Source organism: Ascochyta rabiei, chromosome 9, assembly GCF_004011695.2.
Source record: "Ascochyta rabiei chromosome 9, complete sequence".
NCBI lineage: Eukaryota > Fungi > Ascomycota > Dothideomycetes > Pleosporales > Didymellaceae > Ascochyta > Ascochyta rabiei.
In genome coordinates this window covers 484,154-509,772 of record NC_082413.1, presented here as the reverse complement: position 1 = coordinate 509,772, position 25,619 = coordinate 484,154, and the positions used below count along the sequence as shown (strand labels likewise).

Here is a 25,619-nt window from a genome sequence, read left to right as displayed (position 1 = left end):
ATGGTACTGCAATAGCGAGTGTTTGCATTGTTTCTGTGAGCGTTGAGCCATCACTAGGGTTTCTGATACCTAAAATCAGTGTTGCTATATATCATTAGTCGGTCAGCTTACTGCAGGTACGCGTCTAGCCTCTCAAAAACGTATCGTGTTAGGCCGCCTTGCTTACGAGAGGATACTGAATCCTGTAAGCGCATCGTGACTTCCAAGTGGAGAGACACCCAAGTGACGCAACCGCTCACAAGACCACATAAAAGCTACAGTCGATCGCCGAATCCTTCACTGGATCCTGCATGAACTTTGGCCACTTTCCCACCCCTTGCAAACAGTGACCTGGCCCTCTTTACAACGGTTTCACAGCATTTAGACAATTATCGAGGCAGCCGCGACACGCATAGAACCCTACCGAACACCCCGCAAAGCGCGCTAGATCGAGCATTCGCATCAGCGCTGGAGCCGCAAACAAATCTGTGATTCGACACGGACGTCGGCCCGCCTCATTAGTTGCGGGCGGCAAGGTAGGGAAAGTCACTTAGCGTCCAGGCGGCGACTGAGGGCGTGCATTGACAGCGACCGCGCGAACCGTTCTTACACAAACGCGAACAGGATTCGAGCGGAGTGTCTCAAGCGATATGTCGGTTAAGTAAGCCTCCCCCCGTTCCTTATATCTCTGTGGTCCTGCAGGAGGAGGCCTTGAATCCGGTGTTGGTGGTATCGCTGCCTCTCGTCCTACCCCACAAGCCGATACCGAGCCTGAGCGAGAAGCATGGGGAACATGAAGACGAGCAAAGCTGATAGAAAGCGCAGCTGGGTTATGGTCGCCGAGAATGGTGGATACACACCTCTTCCTGGGGAGCAAACCTTATACCAGTCCCCTCAGCGAACGACGCTTTCGCTGCAGACAAGTCATCACCATCCGCCGAGCCAGACGTACTCGCAGCAGTGCAAGTCAGGTGTCGTGTACCTCACAAACCGACGAGTACGTCACTCACACTGTACTGCCACCTTCTAGCTGTACTGATGTATCGTTTAGATAATATACCTCCCCGTCTCTCCAACACCCACCTTCCAGTCCTTCGCCGTCCCCATTCTCAACGTCGCCGACTCGCGTGTCACAGCACCCTGGTTTGGCGCAAACAAGTGGGAAGCCGTTATTCACCCAGTCACTGGCGGTGGTATAGCTTCACAACACGGCGAACTGGACTGCGTCATGGAGTTCAAGGAGGGCGGTGCGTTTGATTTTCATAACACGTTCGAGCGGCTGAAGGAAAGGCTGCGCCAGACCATCGACGTTGCGCGCGAAAGCGGTGTCGACGAGACAGTAGCAGCGGGCAATGTAAACATGGAGGATCTGCCGGCGTATGAGGATACAAGACAACATACGAGTGTGCCAGAGGTACCGCTGAGCCCGCCCGTCAGTGCAGGGCTGAGTGGTGCGAGTGCAGGAGGACCGGTCACGGCGACTGCAGAAACAGAGGACCCGCGGAGATCAAGTCCGCTGCAAAACACACAGCCATTCCAGCCGCCGTCAGAGCCGCCGCCAGGCTATGAGGAGGTGCAGAGGAGCAGCATTGCGGATGAGCTAGAGAGGAGACTGTCAGACCCTCATTGGGACGATGAGCTTCGACGGTAGGACAGCCGCGGGTACAGTATGGGTTTTGACAACATGGCGTTATGGAAGCGCATATTCATGAGCAACGACCTCGTTTCCACCCTAAAGAGACTCCACAGCATTCTGCCATCTTGGCGATCAACACACGTGGCTAAGCACGGCAGCTCTAGTCAGAGATAACCTGCTGACGCTCACGAGCACATGCAACAACCAGTGCTAGTCACGTTCATGCGACCACTCAGCCTCCTCCCAGCATGTGAAATTCCCATCATCCTCCGCATGTGAACCTAGTCGAATGTGGGGCATGATCCGGGGCAGCTAGTCCACAAGCGTCATGCCTCGGCTCGGCCAAAGCCAGATGACCTCACTCGGAGCAGAAAGACCAGCGTCTCGCACTTCTTCACCCTCCTACTCCCCTCTTACTTGTCCTTTCATAGCTTGACAGTTGGATTCCACGTACTCACGCAAAATGACACAAGCACCACAGAAAGGTATGTACCATCACTACGTCACCGCGTGTTGAAGAAGCAACACAAGAGACGAGATGCAGCGAAAGAGAACCTCGGTTTGCTGACATTCTGCGCAGCACAAGAGCGTCTTGCTCAGATTGGAAACCACCTCGGTGGTAGCCCAGACTCTGGCTCTGGCTCTGGCTCTGGCTCTGGCTCTGGCGGTAAAGGAAAGTCGAGTGTGCTTGAGAAGCATGCTGATGATGTAAGTTCTCGCAACCTCTTCGACTGCTGCATTTACATGAAGTACTCGTTACCTGACGCTTGACATGTGAACACTTCTCAATGAAGAATGCCTGCTGACCGCATTCGTAGGTCGTCGTTACCTGCGCCCTCCGAACACCCATCACCAAGGGTGGCAAGGGTGGCTTCAAGGACACCCAGAGCGCCGATCTCCTCCACGGCGCCTTCAAGGCTCTCATTGAGCGCTCTGGTATCGACCCCAAGCTCGTTGAAGACATCGCCGTTGGTACTGTCCTCGCCCCAGGCGGCGGAGCCACAGAGTTCCGTGCAGCCGCCCTCGCAGCCGGCTTCCCCGTTACCGCGGCTGTCAAGAGCCTGAACAGGCAATGCTCGTCTGGTCTGCAAGCCTGCGTCGACATCGCAAATGCCATCAAGAGCGGCATGATCGAGATCGGCGTTGGTGCTGGCTCGGAGAGCATGTCTACACAATACGGCCCCAATGCTGTTAGCGAGCTCAGCGAGCTCCTTGAGAGCAACAAGGAGGCCGCCAACTGCAAAGTGCCCATGGGTGTGCTGTCTGAAAAGATGGCCAAGGACAAGAAGATCACACGCGCGGACCAGGATGCGTTTGCCGCAAAGTCGTTCCAGAAGGCTGTCGAGGCGCAGAAGCAGGGTCTCTTCGATGAGGAGATTGCTCCTTTGACCGTCAAGTGGACTGACCCCAAGACCGATGAGGAGAAGACCATCACTGTCTCCAAGGACGACGGTGTCCGTGAGGGCATCACCGCCGAGTCTCTGGGTAAGATCCGTGCTGCTTTCGCAAAGGACGGCTCCATCCACGCTGGCAACGCGTCGCAGATTTCCGATGGCGCCGCCGCCGTTCTGCTGATGAAGCGCAGCACCGCTGAACGCCTCGGCCAGAAGATCATCGGCAAGTTCGTCCAGGCATCCATCGTCGGCGTTCCCCCTCTACTCATGGGCGTCGGTCCCGCTGCTGCCATTCCCGTTGTCCTCGAGAAGACGGGCCTGAACAAGGATGAAGTCGACATCTACGAGATCAACGAGGCGTTTGCTAGTCAATGTCTGTTCTGCATCAACGAGCTGGGCCTCGATCAGAAGAAGATCAACCCCAAGGGCGGCGCCATTGCGTTCGGCCACCCGCTGGGTGTCACAGGCGCAAGGCAGGTCAGCACACTGCTGACCGAGCTGAGGAGGACGAAGCAGAAGATTGGTGTCACGAGCATGTGCATTGGCACCGGTATGGGTATGGCTGCTGTTTGGGTCGCCGAGTAAAGCAGACTAAATTCTAGTTTGGCTATACATATATGTACAATCATGACAATCGCCTTCTCACATGCCGTCTTATGTATCAACAACTCCAGCGGTCAATATACCGAGAACACATCAAAACCCGATCTTAACGGTCTATCGTCCAGTAAAAACACACCACTCCGAAACGACACCTCACTCCCACTTCATCGCTTCCGCTAAATCCTGTATGCACAATCCTCGCAACTCAAGTACTGACCTCAACTCATCCATTCACTACAACTAGGCTTCAAACCCATCATCACAGAGACAGCATCTACCCAGATGGTGTCGATGGGACGGCTTTGGTGACCATGCAAAGGACGCCGGGGGCGTGGCTATGAGTTTCTGACTCGCAGAGAATCAGCCAGTTGTGATTGCAGTCCGAAACCAACATGGCTGGGGCCTGGAAATGACAGTCATGTCATGTGGCTTTCCAAGATGCGATTGACGCTCCGGAATCATGCAGGAAGCAGATAGGCAAGGCTTAGGTTGAGAGTGGCGGCGATCAGATTCACGGGCAAGGATGTAGATTTGACGGAGTTCAGGGAGAGGACCAGTAGCCTTTGAGCGAGTGGTGGCATTTGCGGGAAACGTTTGCAGATGTGATGGCTCAGGTAGTTTCAATGTGTGGTTTCCCAGGATATTTATCATGATGTCTCCATCTAAACGCCCACCCTGAAAGGATGTGCCTCGGTATTGAACACCCACTCATCCAGACTCAACAAATCCGGCTCGCTGAAAATCAAATAAAAGTACTTCAGCGTCTCGGCCATCCAGAAGCTCTCCATACTGTCTTCCAACTCCAGCTCGCTCTCGTCGTCCCTAGCACCCACGCCCCTCTTCAGCTCACTTGCCTCCTTCCCTTCCATCTTTCGCGTCACGTCTCTTATGGCTGCATTCGCCATCCCTGTTCTGGTCCGCCTCTCAATTGCATCAAACATGCTCCATGCGATGTCCTGATACCTCCTCTCCCCTGTTATCCGGTACATGTAAAACACGCTTTCAATCGCCTCGGGCCTCAACATGTACCGCGCATCCACCACGCGCTCAAAACCTGGAAACTGCTGCTTTTGGCTGGTCGCTTCATCGAACTCACACGGCTCATGCGTAGGACAGGGTGTCATACGGAACATCTCTGGCATGACACCATTTGGCGCGTGCGTGTAGCTCCAAACGCATGCGTCCGTCACTCTACGGCCATAGTCGAGGTGGGATACGTTTCCAAAGAGCTTGGAACCAAGCGCAAGCATGCCGCCAACAAAACAGACCAGGTGTTGAGCGGTGTAGTCGTGTGTAGTAATGCCAGAAGCGTCGATGCGGACGGCTGCTGGCATTAGGATGTCTGCGTTGTCGGGCGTGCGGGGACGGAAGAGGAGGTGCGTTATCACTGCTTCCATGGCGGCCGTATACATTGTAGCGTATTGAGAGGCGGTTGAGCCGGTCTTGTGTAGGAGCTGGAAAGTCTTGCCGATATATTCGTAGGCAGAATCTGCCATTGCGCCAAGGCTGAAAAGGTTATCGCGAGTGAGGTCCGGCTTCTGAACATTGATGCCTACAGGCCATAGACCTGGGATGTTGGTACGATTTTGCTGGTCTGCAAGGATGGTTGTGACGCGAGTTACGGCATCGTAATAGCGCATGTCGCCTGTAAGTTGAGAGAGACGTGTGAATTCGAGGCTGAAGGAGGCGAGTTCTGCGATGATGCCCTGAGATGCTGCGGATTGCTCTTCCCCGGCCGCGGCCCTCTTAGCGCTCCAGCGTGTGATCGGCATGCGATTTGGAGTGTCGAAACTCATGTAGATCATGTCACCCAACTCCATTGCTTTCTCAAGTAGTCTACTGTCTTTGCAGTCCGTGAGATCGTATGCAGCAAGCAGGCCTCCAAGATAGCGGATAGTCGTTTCGAACATGTTGAGCTCCCCGTCTCCAGGCGCAAAGTCTATGTCATTGACCGCTTCAACAGCTTCCTGAAACTCGGCCTTCATATCCATGATCCAGAGTGTATCCAGACTATCGACGAGGGTTGCACCCCAGCCACCAAATGTTGTTTTCGATCCTCCCGAAATAGGCAGCAGCTCGTCTTGTTTCCAAGCGTGCTCTTTGTAAGCGTGCCAGCACCTTTCGAATGTCGTCTTGACTGCAGCTTGCCGACGCTTGCGCATGAGCTCATGATAAAGAGGTGGCTCCTCTTGCTTGAAGTCGAATTGTACTTGCGGTGTCTTAGTGTTCGAAGAGGAGGGCAGCTGTGCCAGCGTTGCAACTCCATGGTGCTGAGTTACGTTCCTCCAACTGAATCGATCGTGTGGTTGAGATAGGATTGACGGTGACGGCGGTGACGCTGGACACGAGGTTTGCGAAGATGGAAAGCGTGGTGGGCGCGGCAGAATCCAGAAGTTTGCCTCTGTAAGAAAGAATAGGACCAACGTAACCAAGACAACGCAAACGAGACCAAGCCACCTCACCTGCACCTTCGATCTGTACGGCAAGTAGCCATACGAGCCCTTTCTACTATGCATAAGAGCGGTTGGGTGGTAGCAACGCTGGGAGAGAGAAAGGAGAGAGAAAGATCAAGCCCCATGTGGCTTCAAGCTTTGGCTGAGATGATGGATCATCACGAACGATGCACGTTTCAGTCTCCGGCATGCTCGACAGAAGCATCTCTTACCTTGTGCGGGTGATGATATGCAGCGTTTCGAGTCGCACTAGCCTGGCGTGGAACACTTGGCTACCCGCTCTCATGCCATCAATCGAAACTTACTCGTGGCTGACATTTGGCACGCAGGGAGCAATTCGGTAGAACATTGTTTAGCCGATGTGAGGAGCAAGCGGAGACGTTTGGAGATGTGTGGGGACCTGCAGACCTTTGCGTTGTGTTTTGAATATTGAAGAGCATATGACATCATCTATCTGGTTCACGACTCTCGCTGGCGATGACATGCTAATTGTGTAAGTACAAGAAAGAAACGTCAAAGACGCGTGCTGCTCTTGAGACATGCAGGAAGCATGTGGGGTGGAGGAAGCATGCAACAATCCCGTGGGTTGTGCTAGGTCGTGCGTGCATGCGTCAGCGCCTTGGCACCTTCCTGCACCCCATCACGACACCAGCAACGCTCCTTCAACACCACGCCCACTCTCGTAATGTAGTACCACCCAATAGCCTTAACTTTTAATAGACCACATCGATGCATATCCTCACCTCACACGCCGTATTTCACCGACCGCCACGATGCGCATCCCCCTATTCAGGATATGGTATTCGACAACGTACACCACACTGCTCATCGTGCTCCTGCTCTTGTTATGTGTGTCGCCTGGCGATATTATATACCAGACCATCAAGACCCAAGAGATTCCGAAGCTCTTTGTCATTGGCGGAGTCTATGTACTCACGGCACTTATTGTAATACTCATTTACTCAACGCGCATATACACAAACCGCAGCGTACTACAAGCGATTCCGAAGCCGTATGTGCCAGTGGAGGAGGGCGAGGTGGGGAGGATGGTGCGCAGGATGGTTGTGAAACATCTTAGGCGGAGTGCAATCGTGGCGTGGGACTCGCGGCCTAGAGACGTTAGGGATGAGGGACACGCAGGAGAGGATACAGACGATGAGCTAGACGAGGGACGACCAGGCACCTCTGAGAAGGAGAAGGAGAAAGATAGGGCACATAAGAAGAAGAATCGCCACGGTGTGCCCGATGCGACCATCCTACCCATCTCCGCAGAGTCACCACCATGGGGTCACATCTCGCATCCAGGCTGGGCTTCACCTGCGTCTCCCGATTTGCCAAACCTCCAGTACTGGAGTGTGATATGCGAGCTACCCAATCTGATCGAAGCGAAAGCCGTCTCCCTCGCGCCGCCCGACCCTACTGTAGAAACAGGCTCGATTCAGTTCCCCCACGAGACGCCTCTCCTACCTGATGCGCAGATTGTCACGCTTCTTCAGCGCCCACGTGCTATGGGCTTGCGCTCTTATTTGGCACGCCTGTCCGAACTTGGCCTTCTCAACCCGCCGTCGCTAGGCTCTGCCTTCCTTGCACAATACGAACACGCGCGCTTCTCAACCGCATGCCTTACGGAGACGCAATTCAAAGATACAATGTCTACATTTGCCGACATCCTCAACGGAATGACGGAGCTCGACACAGACGTAATCGAAGACCTGCGCGCGCAGAGCCTCTACAGCGAGACCCGCAGCCTCGCTCCGACGCAATCCTCGTCCAGCGAATCCATGACCAGCGGGAGCAGCCCCTCACACTCACTCCCTACACGTACATCGCGTCTCGCACACCAGCCCTCATCGGCCTCTCTCTCCAACAGCATCAGCGGTAGCAGCAGCGCCGCAAGTCCCCACTCCCCGCAGACACTACGCACCGCGCCTTCACGTCAGGCGCAGAGGAGTTCAGAGGTCTACGGCACGCCGCGGTCACCATCTGCGGTTTCCTTCTGGACTCAGTCAGACCGGGGTTCGGTGGTGGTGAGGGGATCACGGCGCAGTCCGAGCACGATCCTGCCGAATTCGTCGACGAGCTCGCTAGGCTCGGGCAGGAGTGTGATTCGACTGCATCCCAACCCGAGTGAGGGGGAGCTGCCATACCAGTATGACATTCAAGGAGGGTGAAGCTAGGGTGTCAGAACAGATCACACCAATAAGGACAACAGCCGGGTCGTCAATTACGGGTGCTGCGAAAGCATTGTGGGTTTATGATCCAACGCACAAGCGGATGCGTCTTGAGATAGGCCAAAAAGGATGGACGATGTTGTACAGCCGGATCAACAAAACAGGACAATGGCGGAGAAGCCGTCATTGATCCTCCATGCGCTAGCCCGGGGACAGAACAGGACAGGTTATGCGCGCATTTCGACATGGGCAAGGGTCGTTACACGGTAACAAGCACGTAGTGAGGCAGGAGCAGAAAGATATTCTGATATCATGATCCTTTTACTACCGAAGCTGTTCCAGTAGGAAGAGCTGAGGGAAGAAACCATGATTCGCAACAAGCACCACCTCAAGAGCTCTGGCGTCGCATAGGCGGCCATACTGAGCATCTCCGTGCAAGCTTTCACGCCTGCACCAGCGCCTTCGCAACCCTCAAAGACAAGCTTGAAGTCGTAGCCACATCTGCCACCGTCGCCAGCGTATCGTACTCGTACTGAAGCAATGAGGCCCAAAACCATTCGCACTTCCAAGCCCCCATGAACATGATTACTGGAGGCTGAGCTCCTCGAGTGCTGATGTCTATCTCATCGAAAGGTTGTTTACTGAACTTTGAGAACCGAACCGGGATACGCAATTTGAGTAACTGCTAAAGGAAGACCACCGACCAAAAACACCATGCAATGCCGCAAAAATGACAAGGGTATAGTAGAGGGATTTCAGGACTTGCGGAAGTCCGACAAGACAGGGTAGATGAGCTCGAAAGCCTGGTAGATCTCTTCACGAACCTTCGCACCGGTCAAGACGATCTTGCCACTGACGAAGATGAGCAAGACAATCTTGGGCTTCATCATGCGGTAGATGAGACCGGGGAAGAGTTCGGGCTCGTAGGACGAGAAAGTGTGATGGCGAGATGCAAGACCCTCCAAGCGAATGGGGAACTTGATATCGCAGGAGCCAACGATGTTCTGAATCTTGAAGTCCTAGTCACTATTAGCCAAAGCTCCAGACGAAGAGTCTGGCGCAACGTACAGTGAACTTTGCGTTGAACCCCAGCTTCTGGATAATCCGCGCATACTTGCGGGAAGCGAGGCGGCTATCATCCTCAGACTTGGCACCAGTGACGACCATCTTTCCACTCGCAAAGACCAGAGCCGTTGTCTTGGGCTCACGAATACGCATGATAACCGCAGCAAAACGCTTCGGGTTGTACTCGGCATTACGCGCATGCAAAGCAATGGTCTTGAGGTCTAGGCGAGCGGAAAGGTTGACTGTAGCGACAATGTTCTGGAGGGTGGGCACGATTCCAGAAGGCACTTGGCCATTCTGTGTATCGGGGGTAGCCGCTGGGGTTGCAACGCCGTTGGCATTGTTGGCATCAGGCAGCGCACTCTTCTCGGACGTCGGCGGGGTCAGGTCTCCGCTGTTTGGGTAGGACAGAGAGCCAGGCCCGACGAACTAGGGGAGATGTTAACAGAGGGTTCGCAAACATAGACATCACACAGGCTTACCGTCTTGGCCTGAGCGGCGGTGGACGGATGGGAGGTGAGAGAAGAAGGATCCATGATTGTGGATTGATGTACGAGCTCGACGGAATGCCGAACGAGCTAGAGAGTATCTGAAGAGGGTTCTTGACAGACTGCGCAGGTCAGAATATGACTTGGAGAAGCGGCGGTCTAGTCAGGTGGACTACGGAATCGCGAATGTATTGCAATAATCGGTCGACACCGAGTGTGGAGATGGAAGAGGTAGGCAAGGTGTGACCGTACCGGAGGCAGGAGAGCTACTATCGAAAGAGTCCCGGGCAAACGTTGACAAGAGTATGCCGTCGATCGTGTATCGCCGCCGGTGGAGGCAGTGGTTAGTGATGTACGGTGGTAGTGGTGAGACCAAAAGCGAAGCCAGCAAGCCTTTGGCAGGGGAAGTCGGAGAGATGCGACTGGAGGGAAGGCTGCTCGTATGGCTGTCGCAAGCGAACAAGGCTAGCGCCGATCGCAGAAAGAGCTTCTCAGCCTCGAAGAGAGCGGATGAGCGCAGATATGCACACAGTGAGTCCCGAGTCGCGTTATTAGAGAGCGCGCAGATGGAAAACGGTGTTTTCTGTTTGCGGCGTGGGGTGGTGCGGGGAGCTGAGTGAGGCGGCGAGCGGAGTGCAAGGCGACCAAAAGGGCAGTAAATCAAGGGGGCAGCCCGGATACTTATAGTAGCGGGTGCAGGGCCCGTGCACTGCGCTAGCGGCCATAACCACACGCCGCTTTTGCAGCTGGAAGGCTCTGCGGCGAGAAAAGGGGCGGTTCGTCATGCACAGGCGCGTCTCTCCTTCACTGCACCGCGCTGCCTCGCTTCCTGCGACAGCCAGGGTGGTGAAGTCGCTGTTCAGCTCCTTGCCACATGTGCCCGCTGTCTTCCACGCCGTGTTCCAACGAGTGCAGCGCTCGTGTTGTCGCGATTCTGACGCACGCAGATTCTCACTACCCTACCAGGCCATGACGCTGCAACCGGCGCTGTTCGGGCCCAGGCAGGCTGGCCACTCACCTTCGCCACAGCACTCGCCTCCCAGCAGACCCAAGTTCGACGATGAAAATTCTGTCGCGATGCGGCTGCCCACGTTGGCTGGCGGCGACGGGTTGCGCAATCGGTCGCTGCCTTGGAATGCACCGCAGATCCTGAGACAGGTGCGACAGACTGTGCGTACCCAGCTTGGTCCTCGCATACGCCCTGGTCCAAATGCAAGCAACAGAGTGACAGAGAGAAGGGAGAGCGACAGGTCCCAGGAGTTGCTTTCACCCGAAGACAAGGCAACAATTGAACAAAGTAGCGGTACGCCGGCGATCCAGGATTTAGCGTGCGTAAAGGCGCGGCCTGCTTGCGCCGTGGTTTGCTGGCACCACTTGCGTTCTCCGCATGTCATGACTCACGACCACCATCGCTGACCGGCCGCGCACACCGGTGAACACCGCCCCACGCATTGTGAGACTGGTGTCGCGGGGTTCTCAAATGCTGTCTCGCTTCTCATTCAACGTTGTGCGTTGCATTGACAATGCAGATGCCGACCTGACGCGCGACAATCCGCGCCCAGGCAACAGTCTTGGCGTCGTGTTTGGACGTTTGGTGACTCAGACTGCAACCATGCTGGCAGCCGTGCGGCACTTGGCCCACTAACGTGACCAGAGAGCAAACCATGAACGTGGAGATGCTCTGAGAGGACCAGCAAAGCCTTTCTCTGCGCAGGAGAAAGTATCCACCCGGCCCATCACACCTATGCCCTTTCTCTGACCGAACGTGCTTTCAATTCGTGGCGGTGATATCTGTTACCAGACGTATGACTTCGGTAAACACCTGCTGTAGATCACTCACGCTCGAAGGTGGGCAGCACACATGTCTCCTCGTATTGTCTACTCCACGATATACAGGGCTGAAACAAGAGTAGTGGTGCAAGAAGCTACCTCGCCAGGCGAGGTCAAGGAAACGGTCTGTCACTCGTCAGAATTGACTTGCTCTAGATCACAGCCCCTCTTTCCATCGTTCAAAAGAGGGGCTGTGATCTAGCACAAGGCGTTGCTTCGTCAAGCGCTTGCACCGAGTGGACCTGCACGTTCCTCGTCCAGTCTGTGCTTACTCTAGGCTCACCATCTCGAAGTTTACATCTTCTTGGTTCAGCGCCTCTCTATCCATGAAGCCATGCAAATAAGAGCCGCCGACAAGCCTGTGGCGCATACTGCCTTCGATGGGACGAAAAATGACGGGTACACGACAGCCAGACACAAGCCAGACGGAGTCGCCTTCGCGCAAGCACTGGGTTCCGATGCCGAAATGACCCTTCTTAGTTCGGTAGGGTCGCTGAAGCATAGCGTGCGAGTAGTGGAGGTCAAAAAGCGAGGCTCGATGTGCTAGAGCAGTAAGATAAGCAGGGTCATTTGCAGCTCTTTTGCATGTATCCTCAAGTTCGTCTTGGGTGGGTAGGATGTTGTGCTCGGTAGAGGGTATGGGAAACGTGGCAGGCTCCTCGAGAGACGTAGCGTATCGCCAGAGTATCCAGTCGCGGAATGAGTACTTGAGACCATCTGGTGCTGGATATTGCGCTCTGCAATCTGCTAGTACGCTGCCTCTGTTTGTCGTTAGAGTGCGCCATACAACTTCCTCACGACTTTGAATGCCATGTGTAGTCGCATATGTCGAAGGAAGTCTCGAAATCAAGTGCCAGAACGTGGGAGAGTGCAAGTTGGCACGCAGATTCTCCTTCTTGTCACTTGTCTCCACGATATCGTCCAACTTCACAGCTTCCACGTCCAATACTCGTTTGTCACGCGAGACAGAGTAAGTTGGTGATCGACGTATCGCCGCATGGAAGTGTCTGTACCCGGTCATGCGCAGGCCTACAAATTTTTGAACGCTCCAGTCTGGCACCCAGGATGGCAGGCAGAAAGCCGGGGTCTGAAAGGCCTCCCCTTCCACACATGTGAGCAAAAGCATGCTTCCAGATCGCTCCAGTATGTACATTGCTGTATTGATATACACCTCGGATTCAGAGAGATTGTAGTCTGGAAAAATATCGGCTTGGCCCAAGTGAAGCTGTGAGTACACCTTGTCTCGCGGGTCCTGGCAAGCAGACGGGCGAGCGCGAATGAGCGCGTACAGGAGACCATCTTTATGGGAACCCTTCCATGTTTTGTGTTGAGCTGCAAGTCGGGCTGGAGTATTGTACCACTGATCTGCGTTGTCTTCGAACACAGCTGGATTTCGGAGAAAGGTTGTCCAACTGCTGGTGGCAAGGAATCTCGAGATGTTGGCAAGAGTATCCCAAGAAGTAGTGTGCGATCCACAGATAACCGTACAGCTCCTGGCAAAGACCGCTTCCTGTATGATCCATGCCCGACTGAACCAGGTTCGAGAAAAGAGATGTGACAAAGCCTTCCATCTCGTAAGGTCCAGTAGAAGATTCAGGTGGTCAGTGGTGACTTCGTGGGGATTGAGTGCCGACCTTGCTTGAGGTTCAAGCGAGTTTAATCTCTCCACGATATCGAACGCAAGATATACCGAGTCGTCTTCAGGGCCTAGCCAGACAAGGACCCGATCTGCAGCAGAATAGATTTGACCCATGATATTGACCTGGTGACTTTGCTCAGAGATGTTATGTTGGTCGATACAGAGGGCATCGATCCAAATGTAAGAGGAACCCTCCTGGTTTGAAGCCCAGTAGCAGAGAAAGTCGTAGAGATTCTCTGTGACCTCTACTCGTTCACCGTTACACAGAATCGTCATGTCTAACGTTGGTCTTAACAGGCTGCAACACCCTCGATGGGATGGGCCCCACGTGTAGGACAACGCTGAAAACTGTGAAGTGCGCCCCTTTTCACCCAGGCTATGGATGCTGACGGTGCAATTGATCACTCTGGTCCCGTTCTCGGTTTGGACGCGCAACAGCCTGATCTGTCCGTCTTGCAGTCCAGGAAGCCCGTAAAGGGGGCTTCTGGAGGTAGGTCTTTCTGTGTTCATCGTGAATTCTAGAGCTTTTCAGTCTGTCCAGACACCCGCATAGCTTCGCAGGACAGTCGTAGCTCTAGCTACAACTTGGCTGTGGAGGCCTCCTGAGCGAACCTCCCAGGGCCGAGATGTGCAGCTGGCCTGTTCGAGTTAACGTTATGCCTAGTAAGCCTCCCAAGCCTGATGCTTCCAAGGGTTGACGCTAAAGGTCAGATTAGTTATATGTCAGGAAGGTGTTAGCTGAACATTCTCCGAATCGACGGTGGTTGACCACGTGCAATCCGGTGAGGAACTGGAGAACGAGTGCTGGCGTTTGCGCAAGAGATCTAAAGATAGGTAACAGAATCCAGTCAATACAAATCAAATATGTGACTCGTCAGCCACGGACAAGGACTCCGATTGGTGACAACAACGGTAGTCAATAACGTGCATAGTGGGTGCAACTAGCCTATTGCAGGTTGGCCTCAGCGCTAGTTCTGCATTGAATGATTACCATGGAGAAGCCACCCACACCGTTTTGAAGGCCACCTTAAACTGCCTAACAATTTCATAAATATGTTATGGGATACGACAGGATGTTCAGAAATCTTGATTCGGGAGTTGTAGAATAGATGCCACGGATGGTGTCCAGAATACATTGTGAATGTCGAAGTACAAGAAGAACAGTTCACGAAATGATTTATGCAGCAACTATGGCTGGGATGTTCAACTTGGAGAAGTTCCATGTCTTTCCACCATCTGTCGTCGACATTGCTCCACCTGTAGCACCGTGCGCCCATGCGCCGGCGTGCTTGAACGACTGGTCCGCTTTGTTCAAGGTAACGGAGATGTTCTCCCAGCCTGGATATCGATTAGTTTCAGTGTCAAGTTGAGCTACATTGCATGACTTCTGAACGTACTATGAGCCGGAGTCATGGGGCAAGACCCAGATGCGCACTCGATCGAGACGTAGAAGATCCTTCCGTGCTGGCCCTTGCTGGTCGAGACGTGGGAAGCCAGCTTGTCGTTGACGTAAAGGTCCTGGTCCCACAGCTGGGTTTGCGAGTTGAGCTTGTCTGATGCGTATGTCAGTCTTGGCTATTCCACTGGTAGAGTTGGAGAGACGTACAATGAGTTCTGACGCGATCTCCGCGTTTTGCCTTCACTGGCGTACCGTTGGTGACTGTTGACGAGCCTACCAGAGTATAGGCGAAGTTACACCAATTCTGTCCCAGGTTCTGACACCACGGGCTGTAAAGAATATTAACGACTCGCGTCAGAAGGCTGTTTCGGGTAGGGTGCTTAGTACCTGTTGGCGGAGTTTTGAGTGACTCCCTGAAGAAAATCCTGCTTGTCCATCATGATCGCACTCCACAAGGCAACATCACCCTGGTTGTTGCTGGGAACGTCGCCAAGGACAAGTGTAGCGACAGCTTCCTGGATCCACGAGTTACCTGGCGCAGGAAGAGTGATGAAATCAAGATTGGCAGAACTTTGGTGAACGAAAGACAACAAAGCGCCAATGGCTGCCCAAGATGCCTTCATAATGACTTTTAGGTTAAACGAGTGAGGTTAAACGAGTGTGATTGATTGTAAGAAGTGACAAGTGTCCGTCTGTAGAAGTGGCTCTGGTGTGTGGTGATAAGGCCCTCAGTTGTGACTTTTTATCTTAAGCAATCACAAGGCTCTACGAGGTAACGTGTTTTATAAGCGAGCGCCGCGTACAAGCGAGCGCCGCACCCTACCAGGTTTGCACATATCTGTAAGCGTGTATCTCAACAATGTAATAACATAACAGTTAGACAATTATAGAGTAGATTAAGCAGTATCTAAAGTATCTTTCTTACACGTGCGTAAGTTATAACCAGTCTCTCTGCACCTTATACAGCGCGCAAGAGCCTGGCAGCTAAGGCCTAATTGCTTGCCTCCTTAACGCTCTTCACGAGCAACCTACTAATTAGCCTTACGTTAAGCAAGTATATCCTTGCTAGCTCCCTTTGTTAAGACTCCTTGCTTCTGTATACGCTTTTTCTTGCGTTGTTTCCGCTCTAATACTGCCTTATTAGCCTTCTTAAGGCTGGCAATCTAATTGCTTATTAGCTCAGCAGAGAGCATTATTACCTTAGCGCCCTTTTTAAGCTAATTAATTGCTTTAATAATTAAGGCAGGTAATAAGCTCTTATGCTAACGTACATAATTATATATTAATATTAATTAAGTATTAAGCTTATGTACGTTGCTTGGCGTACAAGCCTCCTAGAGGGTCTCTGTAAGAGTAGTAGAAGAAGGTGTACAGAGCTGTACGTCTAGCTTTAATAGAACAGCATCTAGCTAGAGAGGAACAAGGCCTGCGCCTTAAAAAGCTAAGCAGATATTAGCTAATATAAATAATTAATTAAAGGCTGCCTTAAACGCTGGTAGAAACTTAAGCTTAGTAATATGGTTAATGTAGTAGTAGATTAGGCTCTTAATCTTACAACTGTACGCGCGCTTTAACGGCAAGAAGCAGCTAATGTTAAGAGGCTATAGTAGGTGTAATAAGTAAGGCAGCATACAGAGCGTGTAGATGTTGTTCTTCTTACAGAGCTGCTTAAATTTAAGAGAGTAGTGGCTCTTGTGGCTGTTAAGGATAAGCAGGCAATATGCGCCTACTACCTAAGCCTCTGTATGCTTAATAAAGTGCTTCAGCTACTTAACTCTAAGCTTGTTAGTTGTCTAGCCGTTGTTGCTGACTGCGATTGCCTAGTTGCGTGGGATCTCTGCCTCCTCGTACCAGGCAGATAAGTAGTATTAGCCAGCAAAGATAAGGAAGGGTGGGATTGTTTAGCCAGCAGCGTTAATTGCAGCGATAACTGTCACCCACTTGCAATTGCCAGGCTGAACAGCTTTTGGCCTGCCTCTCCTCTCTAACCCTGTTATAATAAGCTAAGTTGTAATCTTGCCTATTATAAAGCCAGCCTTGTTAAAGTTGTAGATGTTATTATTGCAGATGCTGTACCTGGCCTTTGTCTGCTCTACAAGCTTAAACTAGTAGCTAATTAAGACTAGATCTTTATAGAGGGCTCTCTGCCTATTATACGCTCAGTTAAAACGCGTTATAAGACTCTTAGTACGCTTAATAAAGTTGCGTGGCTAGTAGACGCTAACCTGACCTGCACTACGCGCAGCTAGTAGCTTATTAGCTATATTACGTACAGCTGCGTACGTAGGCCTAAATCTACGTTAGTCTAAGTTAAGTATATACTAGACTATTACCTCCTCTTCTATCTAGGTTAACTTCTTTAAGTTAGGTTAGTAATTGCGTTAGGCAGGCTTGCTAGCGCGTTAGCGGCGGATTGTTTGTTCAGACACGTTATAGACAACAGCAGCATTACAATTACTCTGTATTTAATAGGAATTAATAGATAAGATAGCAAGCTAGATATCTGCTTTATTTGAAGCTAATATAGTAGCGCTGCGTTAAGCCATTGTACGTTGAGATAGGAGAGGTGCGCAAACTTGGTGGGGTGCGGCGCTCGCTTGTACGCGGCGCTCGCTTATAAAACACGTTAATCAAATGCATAGATTTGAATATGTTTCAGCAAGGTCCTGTACAGGGGCTCTTGTTTCGAAACATCTAGCAAGTCCCTGCCTGGACCATGATGCCGGGGCGTGCACGGTGGCAGAACCCGTCTTGAACCATGAGCTTGAATAAGCCCGGCTTTGTAATTTCGACATCCAATGAATACCGGACCTTTTGCTCCCATAGTAATTCTTCCGTCGGAAAGCTTGCTGGCAATCATCAGGGGGTGCGGCTGGCCAGCTGGTCGACACAGCCTTGCGACATCGCTATGACTGATCGAGCAGGATCAGTATGGTGTAAACCCCTCCAAGAATCAGAAATTATCTACTGCGAATTAAAATGCGCAACATTAAGGTATGTTAATGCAGTTGACAATGAGCAGCGGAGAGATTGTTGTTGTTGCAGAAATGGGGCGGTGCGCTACCTACCGGACTGTGTAAGCGCAAGTGCCAGCCCCAGCGCGCAACTGGCTGGCCAAGCTTCCCAGGGCCCTCTGCAGGCATTGACATGACCACCTCACACTATGCTGATAGATTCGAGATATAGCGGTCTTCTCGTCCTGTTGACGACCATCAGCGTGATCGTCTATAGTGCGCTATACCCGTTCACGTCAAAGATGACACCAAAACGCGACTACACAGCACAGCGCGGGTTCTTCTCGCACGACGACGATCCCGAAAGCTGGGACTTCAGAGCGACTACACGGGTCAGCCTAGGGCTTCTCAACAGGTCGTACCCAACGGATCATGTATCGAGCAGTGCACATTCTGGGCATGGATTAACGCAGTGGGCACGGTTTCGGCAATACATTCAACGCCTGAATGCGATTGACGAGGACAAACACTATAAGCTTCTGTACCTGATCCGCCATGGCGAAGGACTTCACAACGTCAAAGAGAAGGAGTTTGGGCGTGCCGAGTGGGATGTGAGTTCTGTTGCTCCATATTGGGGAAGCTCTGCTGCACCTGAGGCTCATGCCCTCTACAGTATCAGCAATCGTCCACTAACTCTTGCAGCGTTACTGGGCCAAGGTGCCTGGTGATGGCAAAGTCGTCTGGGCTGATGCAGAGCTGACAGCCAACGGGGAACAACAGGCACGTGATATCACGAAAGCTAGTCAATGCCTGGATGGAGACGCCATAACAGCTGTACTGTCCAGTCCTCTGCGACGTTGTCTGCGCACCGTGCAGCTTGCTTTCCCACCAGAAGCCGCAAGCCAGAGGCCAATCATCAAAGAGAAATTGCGCGAAAGGCTTGGTGTCCACACGTGCGACCAGAGAAGCACGGGATCCTGGATAGCCGAGAACTACCCTTTGTTCGATATCGAAGTTGGTTTCCAGGAAGAGGACGTTCTGTGGAGTCCTGATCGCAGAGAGACCCTCAAGGAGCATATGACCAGGAGCACAGAGCTGCTAGACGATGTGTTCAACGGCGATTATGGCGACTACGTTGTACTAGCCGCACATTCTGGTACGATCATGTCGCTATTTGCGGCAACGGGCTGGAAGCAGGTGCCTGTCGCAGCCGGGGCCGTCTATCCTCTGCTCATTTGTGCTGAGACGCAACGGCAATGAAGAGGTTGGCACGAGACAGCAGGACGTTACGTGGAATCTTCGCAAGGCCGAGGCAACAAAGAGATTAGTGGAGCCTTCGCGAACCAAACACATGAGAGCCTAAATCACGACGAGTGCAGCTTCCCTCTGAAAAAGTTACCAAGTACATATATCCACCTCGCTGTCTGCCTCTCATCAACAGCAGCCCGGCTGGCACAATCGGTAGCGCGTGAGACTCTTAATCTCAAGGTTGTGGGTTCGAGCCCCACGTCGGGCTTAACATCATTCTTTTTGTCTGTTCAGAGTTTCCGTAGCTATCGTGGTTGTGGAGTTCAAATTTTTTTGGGCCGCAAAGTTTGCTGTGGTGGTGAAGGCCTGTGCGCTGGGCACGACCCACGTTGCTTACGTACATTGGGCGCCACACTTTCTTTCGAACCACAATGCTTGCCTTTATGCACTTGGGGTTCATTTTTTTTCGCTGACGCGACGAGGTGTATGCTTCCGAGCTCTCATTACGTCAAGCTGGGTACTGCTCTCTTCCTTGAAACCACGGAAAATCTCCGCTCATTGCTCACAAGGCAATCGTGTCTTGGTCGTATTGCTGCATTGCGGCGTTTCTTCCCCGCAGTCTATCAAGTTCGTTGTTTGTCGTAAGAGCTCACATCAAGATGCGAAGTGCTGTTGACTTTGCAGTACGATGTTGTGAACGATATCATGTCTTGTTGACAGGCATCAAAACAGTACACAGGGTTTAGCAAGACGTGATATTCATTGATTGTTCCTACCACACTTACATTCCTCCATTCTGTTAGAAAAACGCACAAGTCGCACTGTGGGTATATCATCCTCTGTCCATAGTCAATCTTCGTTATTTTTCTGAAACGGCGCCCCTTTTCAAGCAGTTGGCGACTGCGATTCCTTGTCGTCTTCCTCCAACACAGAGTCGCTATCACCGTCTTCTCCGTTGTCGAAATCCTCCTCGCCGCTATCCAGCCACTCGTCGTCATCCATCAGGTCGTCCTGGTAAGACCTAGCTTTCTTTTCCTTGGCCTTCTGTAGCTGCTCCCTCTCGCGGGTGCGTCGGAGCTGAGCCCGCTCAAGTTCTTGCTTGCTCATCACACGGGCAATAGACGACCTGACGCGTTCTATGCTGACTAGACGGCCTAGTTTGCGCACGACGCTTTTGATGTCGGCTTGGCTGACCGAGTAGCCGGGCGTGTCGAAGAGCTTTTTCCTGCAGGTCGGGCACGAGCTACCGGTGTCGAGCCATGCTTCGAGACAAGCTTGACCATGCATGTGGCCGCAGGCTACAACACGCACTGCTGGGTGGTACGCGTCGTATGAAGGTCCGGCAGTGCGGAGGTTGACTTGAAGTGGGTTCTTGCAGATGTAGCAGTCTTGGTATACGAGTGCGCTTGAAGGTCTGACTGCTTCTAGCCCTAGCGCCATCAAGGCGGCTTTGTCTGCGAATATTGTCATGGCAGAAGTCCGAAGGGTAATGAAGATTCGCGTCTGCTGGACAGTACAATAGTTGGGTTGTTTTGGCGAGTTGGAGAGCCAATGGAATCTGCTTTTACTTATTGGAAGAGCTCAAGGCGGGACCGTTCTGCTTGTGAAGGAAAGCGCGAGACTGCGCACAGGCCTCAGGTGAAGGTCTCAAGTGGCGGTATCACCAGGAGGGTGTGAGTACGTCGTGACTGTGTCAAGAGAGTTATAAGACAGGGCTGCATGAAATACCCAAAAATGCAAACCCCTCTTCTCTCAAGCGGAACAGCTCGCTACACAGTACCAAGGTTGTCTCAGTGCACCAACCGAAGACATGACCCATGCGGTTTCGACAGATAATTGTGCTCCTCCCAGCTCTCACGAGTGGCCAGTCTTCATTCAATGTGCAACTGCATCGCAAACTCTCCGCAGCAGAGTCTAGCACGATGGAGGCGGTGCTTGTGTATATGCTCCGAGCAAGCTATTGAGGCCACGGCCACCCACATCCCGTCAGCAAAACATCTACCGGCTGGAGCCATATGCACAAAAGACGCATGTGTAGTAAGAGTTAAAGTGACAAGTTCTTGAGCAACATACTCCCGCAAGCGCGCCGAGGTGGGGGAACCTCAGCCAGGTCCGACATCGCTCAATCCTCGAATGTCATCAGGAGGATCGAGTCTGTACCCATCATCGACAATCAGCCAAAGCAAAACCTCAACTCTACACACTAACAACGCCTACATCCCATCTCATCTCCCAGTCGAAATCTCAACCCAAGACCCCGTCTCTTGACCCGGAGCCAAAAAAAAAAGAAAGGGAGGATAAAAGAGCAAACACCTTATCCGGCTAGCGCACCTCGCACACACTCGGTCCAACCTTCCCTTCTCATGCACGACACACCATCCCTCCGGACCCCTGCAGCAGCCGCAGTCGATTCCCCACGCACCCAATGGCGCATCGAAGCCGTAACACCCGCGACGCTGCCCTCAGCCTCTGAATTCATCAACGCTTCGCGGCGCATTCTATTCCCCACGCTAGGCCACGACGCGCTTCTGGATGACCCGGGGTTGCTAGCATCGAGCTGCGTGCTGGTAGCGCGCGACGATGCAGCAACAGCACCGGCAACAGCACCAGCAACAGCACCGGCAACAGCACCAGCAACAGCACCGGCAACAGCACCAGCAACAGCACCAGCAACAGCACCAGCAACAGCACCAGCAACAGCACCAGCAACAAGCAGGAATGAGAGTGACATCGTGGCCGCGATAGGGTACACGCCGTTTGATTACCGATTTGCGCAGCTGCCTTGGCCGCTAGGGGGTGAAGATTGTGCCGGCTCCTCGACACCACTAGATAGCTCGACTTGGTCTACTTGGTCTACTTCTTCTACGTCTTCCTCGGCACGTTCGTCGACCTCGTCACGACACGCGTGCGGCCCCCACCGGCCTGTGAGAACCGTGGAGGTCCTGCGCTTGTTCGTGCTGCCCCGCTATCGCCGACACGGCGTCGCGGCGTCGCTGTTCGCGGCGCTGAGACGTGAGGCGCTGGCGAAAGGCGTGCAGTGTATGTATCTGCATACGCACCCTTTCTTGCCGGGCGCTATCGGGTTCTGGGAGAAGCAAGGGTTTGAGGTTGTGTGTGTGGATGAGGAGGATGAGGTCTGGCGGACGCATCACATGTGCATGATGTTGGGATCGTCTTGAGTGATTCAAAGTAGTGAGTGGTACGAGAATTTGGTGGTCATCCACTTGGACTAGGGAATCAGGGGACGTGGTTTGTATACGATGCCCAGTCTGTTATCAACACGGTTGTATAGTACATCCAATTACCATATATACTAGCTATACTTTTCGAATTGATGCCACCCAAATAGCATGCGTCTACATGAGTCTCTCTACTCGCCCAATACGCGGGGGTGTCTCGTCCATCACGTCGCCCTGCTGCTCTGCATCGTACCGCGCCCTGACCGCCTCGAATTCTTGTCTCATCATCTCCGTCTCAGCTTCCCCCGAGTTCTCCTGGTCCTGCAAGCGTGGATCCATGCGAACAGACCGCCGTCCGACATTGCCGTGACCTGGAGAGAGGGCCGCATGGTGGCGCAAGCCGTGTCGTGGTGGGATCATGGGTAGTGCTGGTAGAATGGGACTGCTGGCTGGCTCGTTGTGGTGTCGCGGCGCAACCTGTGGCCGTCGCGTTTGTCTGCAAGAGTCAATGCTGTCAGTTCACATCAATGTATATTGCAAATCCGTGTCAGGGTAAAAGTGTTCGCCAGGACCACAGACACCGTTGCTATGAGATGCGACTTACCTGGGCTGAGCTGCAATTTGCATCTGCTCAAAGGCGGAGACCTGCTCTCGCACCTGCGCGTTGCGGGCGACACGTCCGTCCTGGGTCGAAGGGCCAACGGGAGCATTCTCACTAGATCGCTGACCGCTTCGTATTGCTTGCGTGGTCCTGGGTAACGATGGCACGTGGTAGCCTGGTGGACCGTGGTAGTTTGGTGGGCCAGGATAGTCGAGCATAGGGGCAGGCTGGGCGGAGATGGGGAGTGCTGTGTAGGGTAGGGCGTGCTGACCGGCATGAGCGGTGGCTCCAAGCGTATAAGGATCATCAGCCATAGCCATGGGTGGGCCATATGGACTTGGGCCAGAGAAGGGGCTGTAGTAGGTGGAACCATGTCTTCCCACTTGGTGGACACGCTGAGGCTCGCCTGGTTGGCCTACCAGATGGTGCGATGCCCACCCGTATTGAGCCGTCAGCGCATCCAGTGGGGAGATGCGATTTTCCACAGCAGCTGCTACAGCATCAGAATGAGATGCATGACCCGGATCGGCTTGAGTGGCACGACGGATTGCTAGTTGATGCCGATGTCCTATACTGCCTGTGCGTGCATAAGGCTCTGCTGGCAGGGGAGAAGCACCCCACTGGCCGACGAAAGCTGGGATTGGCGGCGCAAAGCTCGATGTGTTGGGTGTTGGAGGCCTCGGTACGTTGTCGTTGAGAGCTTGTGCGTCTGAGAGACGGACTGAACGGTATGTGCCAAGACTGGCTTGCCGTAAAGCTGCAGTGCCGTCATACTGTGACTGAGTAAGTAGATCTTGCGCTGCATTCTCGCCACTCGATTGTCGATTCTCAGGAAGCTCGTAGTATGAGTAAGCTAAGCTCGTGTTTGACATCTCGCTGCTTTGCAGTCGGGACCGCCCACTTGTCCTTCCGTTGTTAGACCGTCCAGGTGTAGGTGCGGGAGCGGTCCAAAAGACATCGTCGCCTCCGGAGTCGTTCTGTGCGATCGGTGTCGGTGTGACAAGATGAGGAGCCGGAGTGTCATTCGAGGACTGACTCCGCGTGTGGAATCGTGGTTGGCTGATCCTTCGAAATGGCTCTGTTCGTGGGGCGTCAGGAAACACTTCTCGGAAGGTGTAAGCATACTGCGCATTTGGGTTGCTCTTGTAGTTGAAGTAACCCTGCAGGTGTATCACCGGGTGCTCTTCGTCTGAGTCGCTCGAATATTCTTCTGACTGGCTGTGCACCTGCGACTGGCGAAGCGGCGATGGGGCATGAAGCACGTCTTGACCGACGGATCGGACACGGTTCCTTTGAGGATGGCTGGCTCCACCTCGCAGGCCTGCTGGAGTAGTGGACTGATTTGGCTGACGTGCTGGTAAGGGGCCTTCAGCAATGTCCTCATTTGCTCCCCTGCGACCAGGAGTGTCTGGAGTAGGTACGTTGGTCGGCTCCGCTGGAGGTCCTGCCGGCTCAACAAAGTCACCTTCCGAATCGCCAGCTTGCTCATTCGGCGATGAGGATGCATCTTGGCTGGTCTCTAGCCTTCTGTGTGGAGGAGTGAGTCGGAAAGGCAGCTGGCTGCTATGACGTAGTGCAGGTATGTTGGCGATAGCCAAAGCAGCGCCGATACGTACAGTTTGCGTTGGTACGGGAGCGAGGCTGAGGAGGCTTACGAGGGGCGGCGCAGGACCATCCAAGGCCTCGTCAGAATCCTCGTATTCATCGTCAACATGTGCGATGGTGGCCTGCTGAGGAGGAGGCCTCAGTATCGGTATGTTGCCGAGGTCAGTAATGGCAGCTCTCACAGAGCGTTGGGGGCCAGGCATGAGTCTTGGTGCAAGAGGACGTCCACTGGTTCTAGGACGCGGTGGTCTAGACGCTGGTGGGGGTTGCGGTGGTTGCCGACGCGCCATGCGGCGAAGGGTCTCGTCGACATCCTCGGGCGTCAAGGTAAGTTCTGATGGTTTTAAGCGTAGCATGGTGTTGAGAGCGACTGACGAAAGACGAATAGGAGGATGCTAGCAAGCCAAGAAGTGAGCAGGAAGCGAGCAGGAAGCGAGCAGAAGCGACCAAGAGGAAGAGGCGGGGATGGAGAGTGTGTTGGGAAAGTGTATGTATTTTGGTAGTAGAAAACACGACATGGTGAATGCTTCCCATTCTGACGCATGGCTGCTGCTGGTGCTGTTGTGGTGCTATAGAAGGAAGGCGAGTGAGTGTTTGACATGCATGGAAGAAGAAGGACAGGTCAGGATGTAGCGGGCGAGTGCCTTGTAGCAGCAGTAGCTTCTTCTGCGGTGAATGGAGTCAGTCGGCGATTTCACGTCAGCTGTGTAGTGTTGCGTTGCCGGTCCTACGCAGGCGGTAGTGCATGGTCAGCAAACCAGCAGCGAGGCCGCGATGAAGCAACCGGGCAGGATGCACGAGCTGCCTTGGCTGTGCGTAACATGGCATGGGGGTCTCGTGACTAGCGAGCATGAAGCACCGCACGGCGCACGGGTGCTAGCCTCCGTCGGTGCACCGCGAGGGAGCTTCGGTGGTGACGGCCTTGGCAGTACAGGTCGAAGGTGCTGGTGCTGGTGCTGGTGCTGGTGCTGGTGCTGGTGCTGGTGCTGGAAAGGGTGAGGGTGCTGGGGCTGGAAGGGTGAGGCGTGCTGGTGAGGGTGCTGGGGCTGGCGAGGTGCTGGAAAGTGCGCGTGCTGGGGCTGGAAGGGTGAGGCGTGCTGGCGAGGGTGCTGGCGAGGGTGCTGGCGAGGGTGCTGGTGCTGGCGAGGTGAGTGAGCGTGGTGAGGCGTGCTGTGGGTTTTGCCGAGCGGTCGTTCGACAGGGCCGGGCGCCGCGTCACGGGCATAGGTAGCATCCTCACCTCCAGGCCTAGCAGCTCCCCCCGTATACTGGTCGCGGGGCGTCTCCCATGTCCCTCGCCGTCGGCCACTCTCCCGCCCGCTGAACCAACTGCTCCCGAGAGCTGCGGGCGACCCCGTGGCTGCCTGCCTGCCAG

General features: G+C 53.6%; 11 protein-coding genes and 1 non-coding gene across 13 annotated transcripts, besides 8 other annotated features; 5 read left to right on the top strand and 7 right to left on the bottom strand.

The window, feature by feature from the left end:
• Window positions 1-629: 629 nt before the first annotated feature.
• On the top strand, window positions 630-1,630 carry EKO05_0005722 (uncharacterized protein; the record flags this gene model as incomplete). Of its 2 annotated transcripts, XM_059636658.1 has the most annotated exons (3): window positions 630-640; window positions 805-976; window positions 1,031-1,630. In XM_059636658.1, 3 exons carry the CDS (start codon window positions 630-632, stop codon window positions 1,628-1,630), a joined length of 783 nt encoding a protein of 260 aa, XP_059492641.1. The 2 variants fall into 2 exon arrangements, with proteins under 2 accessions (XP_059492641.1, XP_038798740.2); XM_038939689.2 differs by having other exon boundaries at window positions 630-976.
• A 448-nt stretch (window positions 1,631-2,078) lies between these two features.
• EKO05_0005721 (Acetyl-CoA C-acyltransferase) lies at window positions 2,079-3,594 on the top strand (the record flags this gene model as incomplete). The annotated part of the gene is made up of 3 exons (XM_038939673.1): window positions 2,079-2,100; window positions 2,196-2,323; window positions 2,434-3,594. The coding sequence occupies 3 exons, from the start codon at window positions 2,079-2,081 to the stop codon at window positions 3,592-3,594; spliced, it is 1,311 nt and encodes a 436-aa protein (XP_038798739.1).
• Window positions 2,245-2,281: a tandem repeat.
• A 680-nt stretch (window positions 3,595-4,274) lies between the features above and the next one.
• EKO05_0005720 (Mannosyl-oligosaccharide 1,2-alpha-mannosidase) lies at window positions 4,275-6,128 on the bottom strand (the record flags this gene model as incomplete). Its single annotated transcript, XM_038945812.1, has 1 exon — window positions 4,275-6,128. The coding sequence occupies one exon, from the start codon at window positions 6,126-6,128 to the stop codon at window positions 4,275-4,277; it is 1,854 nt and encodes a 617-aa protein (XP_038798738.1).
• Window positions 6,129-6,838: 710 nt separating this feature from the next.
• EKO05_0005719 (uncharacterized protein) lies at window positions 6,839-8,236 on the top strand (the record flags this gene model as incomplete). Its single annotated transcript, XM_038945811.1, has 1 exon — window positions 6,839-8,236. One exon carries the CDS (start codon window positions 6,839-6,841, stop codon window positions 8,234-8,236), a length of 1,398 nt encoding a protein of 465 aa, XP_038798737.1.
• Window positions 7,253-7,293: a tandem repeat.
• A 755-nt stretch (window positions 8,237-8,991) lies between the features above and the next one.
• Window positions 8,992-9,837, bottom strand: EKO05_0005718 (TATA-binding protein (TBP); the record flags this gene model as incomplete). The annotated part of the gene is made up of 3 exons (XM_038939629.1): window positions 8,992-9,255; window positions 9,305-9,730; window positions 9,784-9,837. The coding sequence occupies 3 exons, from the start codon at window positions 9,835-9,837 to the stop codon at window positions 8,992-8,994; spliced, it is 744 nt and encodes a 247-aa protein (XP_038798736.1).
• A 2,050-nt stretch (window positions 9,838-11,887) lies between these two features.
• Window positions 11,888-13,768, bottom strand: EKO05_0005717 (uncharacterized protein; the record flags this gene model as incomplete). Its single annotated transcript, XM_038945810.2, has 1 exon — window positions 11,888-13,768. The coding sequence occupies one exon, from the start codon at window positions 13,766-13,768 to the stop codon at window positions 11,888-11,890; it is 1,881 nt and encodes a 626-aa protein (XP_038798735.2).
• A 667-nt stretch (window positions 13,769-14,435) lies between these two features.
• Window positions 14,436-15,280, bottom strand: EKO05_0005716 (uncharacterized protein; the record flags this gene model as incomplete). Its single annotated transcript, XM_038939787.1, has 4 exons — window positions 14,436-14,596; window positions 14,656-14,811; window positions 14,865-14,986; window positions 15,045-15,280. The coding sequence occupies 4 exons, from the start codon at window positions 15,278-15,280 to the stop codon at window positions 14,436-14,438; spliced, it is 675 nt and encodes a 224-aa protein (XP_038798734.1).
• A 147-nt stretch (window positions 15,281-15,427) lies between these two features.
• Window positions 15,428-15,497: a mobile genetic element.
• Window positions 15,498-15,572: 75 nt separating this feature from the next.
• Window positions 15,573-17,291: a mobile genetic element.
• Window positions 15,923-15,932: an inverted repeat.
• Window positions 15,923-15,973: a mobile genetic element.
• Window positions 15,964-15,973: an inverted repeat.
• Window positions 17,292-17,913: 622 nt separating the features above from the next.
• Window positions 17,914-18,871, top strand: EKO05_0005715 (putative phosphoglycerate mutase pmu1; the record flags this gene model as incomplete). Its single annotated transcript, XM_038939717.1, has 2 exons — window positions 17,914-18,222; window positions 18,314-18,871. The coding sequence occupies 2 exons, from the start codon at window positions 17,914-17,916 to the stop codon at window positions 18,869-18,871; spliced, it is 867 nt and encodes a 288-aa protein (XP_038798733.1).
• A 183-nt stretch (window positions 18,872-19,054) lies between these two features.
• On the top strand, window positions 19,055-19,127 carry EKO05_9t3. The gene has a single exon. It is a non-coding gene; the product is annotated as a tRNA-Lys (tRNA).
• Window positions 19,128-19,744: 617 nt separating this feature from the next.
• EKO05_0005714 (uncharacterized protein) lies at window positions 19,745-20,329 on the bottom strand (the record flags this gene model as incomplete). Its single annotated transcript, XM_038945809.1, has 1 exon — window positions 19,745-20,329. One exon carries the CDS (start codon window positions 20,327-20,329, stop codon window positions 19,745-19,747), a length of 585 nt encoding a protein of 194 aa, XP_038798732.1.
• An 844-nt stretch (window positions 20,330-21,173) lies between these two features.
• Window positions 21,174-21,590, bottom strand: EKO05_0005713 (uncharacterized protein; the record flags this gene model as incomplete). The annotated part of the gene is made up of 1 exon (XM_059636657.1): window positions 21,174-21,590. The coding sequence occupies one exon, from the start codon at window positions 21,588-21,590 to the stop codon at window positions 21,174-21,176; it is 417 nt and encodes a 138-aa protein (XP_059492640.1).
• A 625-nt stretch (window positions 21,591-22,215) lies between these two features.
• On the bottom strand, window positions 22,216-24,600 carry EKO05_0005712 (uncharacterized protein; the record flags this gene model as incomplete). Its single annotated transcript, XM_038939823.1, has 2 exons — window positions 22,216-22,534; window positions 22,643-24,600. 2 exons carry the CDS (start codon window positions 24,598-24,600, stop codon window positions 22,216-22,218), a joined length of 2,277 nt encoding a protein of 758 aa, XP_038798730.1.
• A 584-nt stretch (window positions 24,601-25,184) lies between these two features.
• Window positions 25,185-25,234: a tandem repeat.
• Window positions 25,235-25,619: the final 385 nt, after the last annotated feature.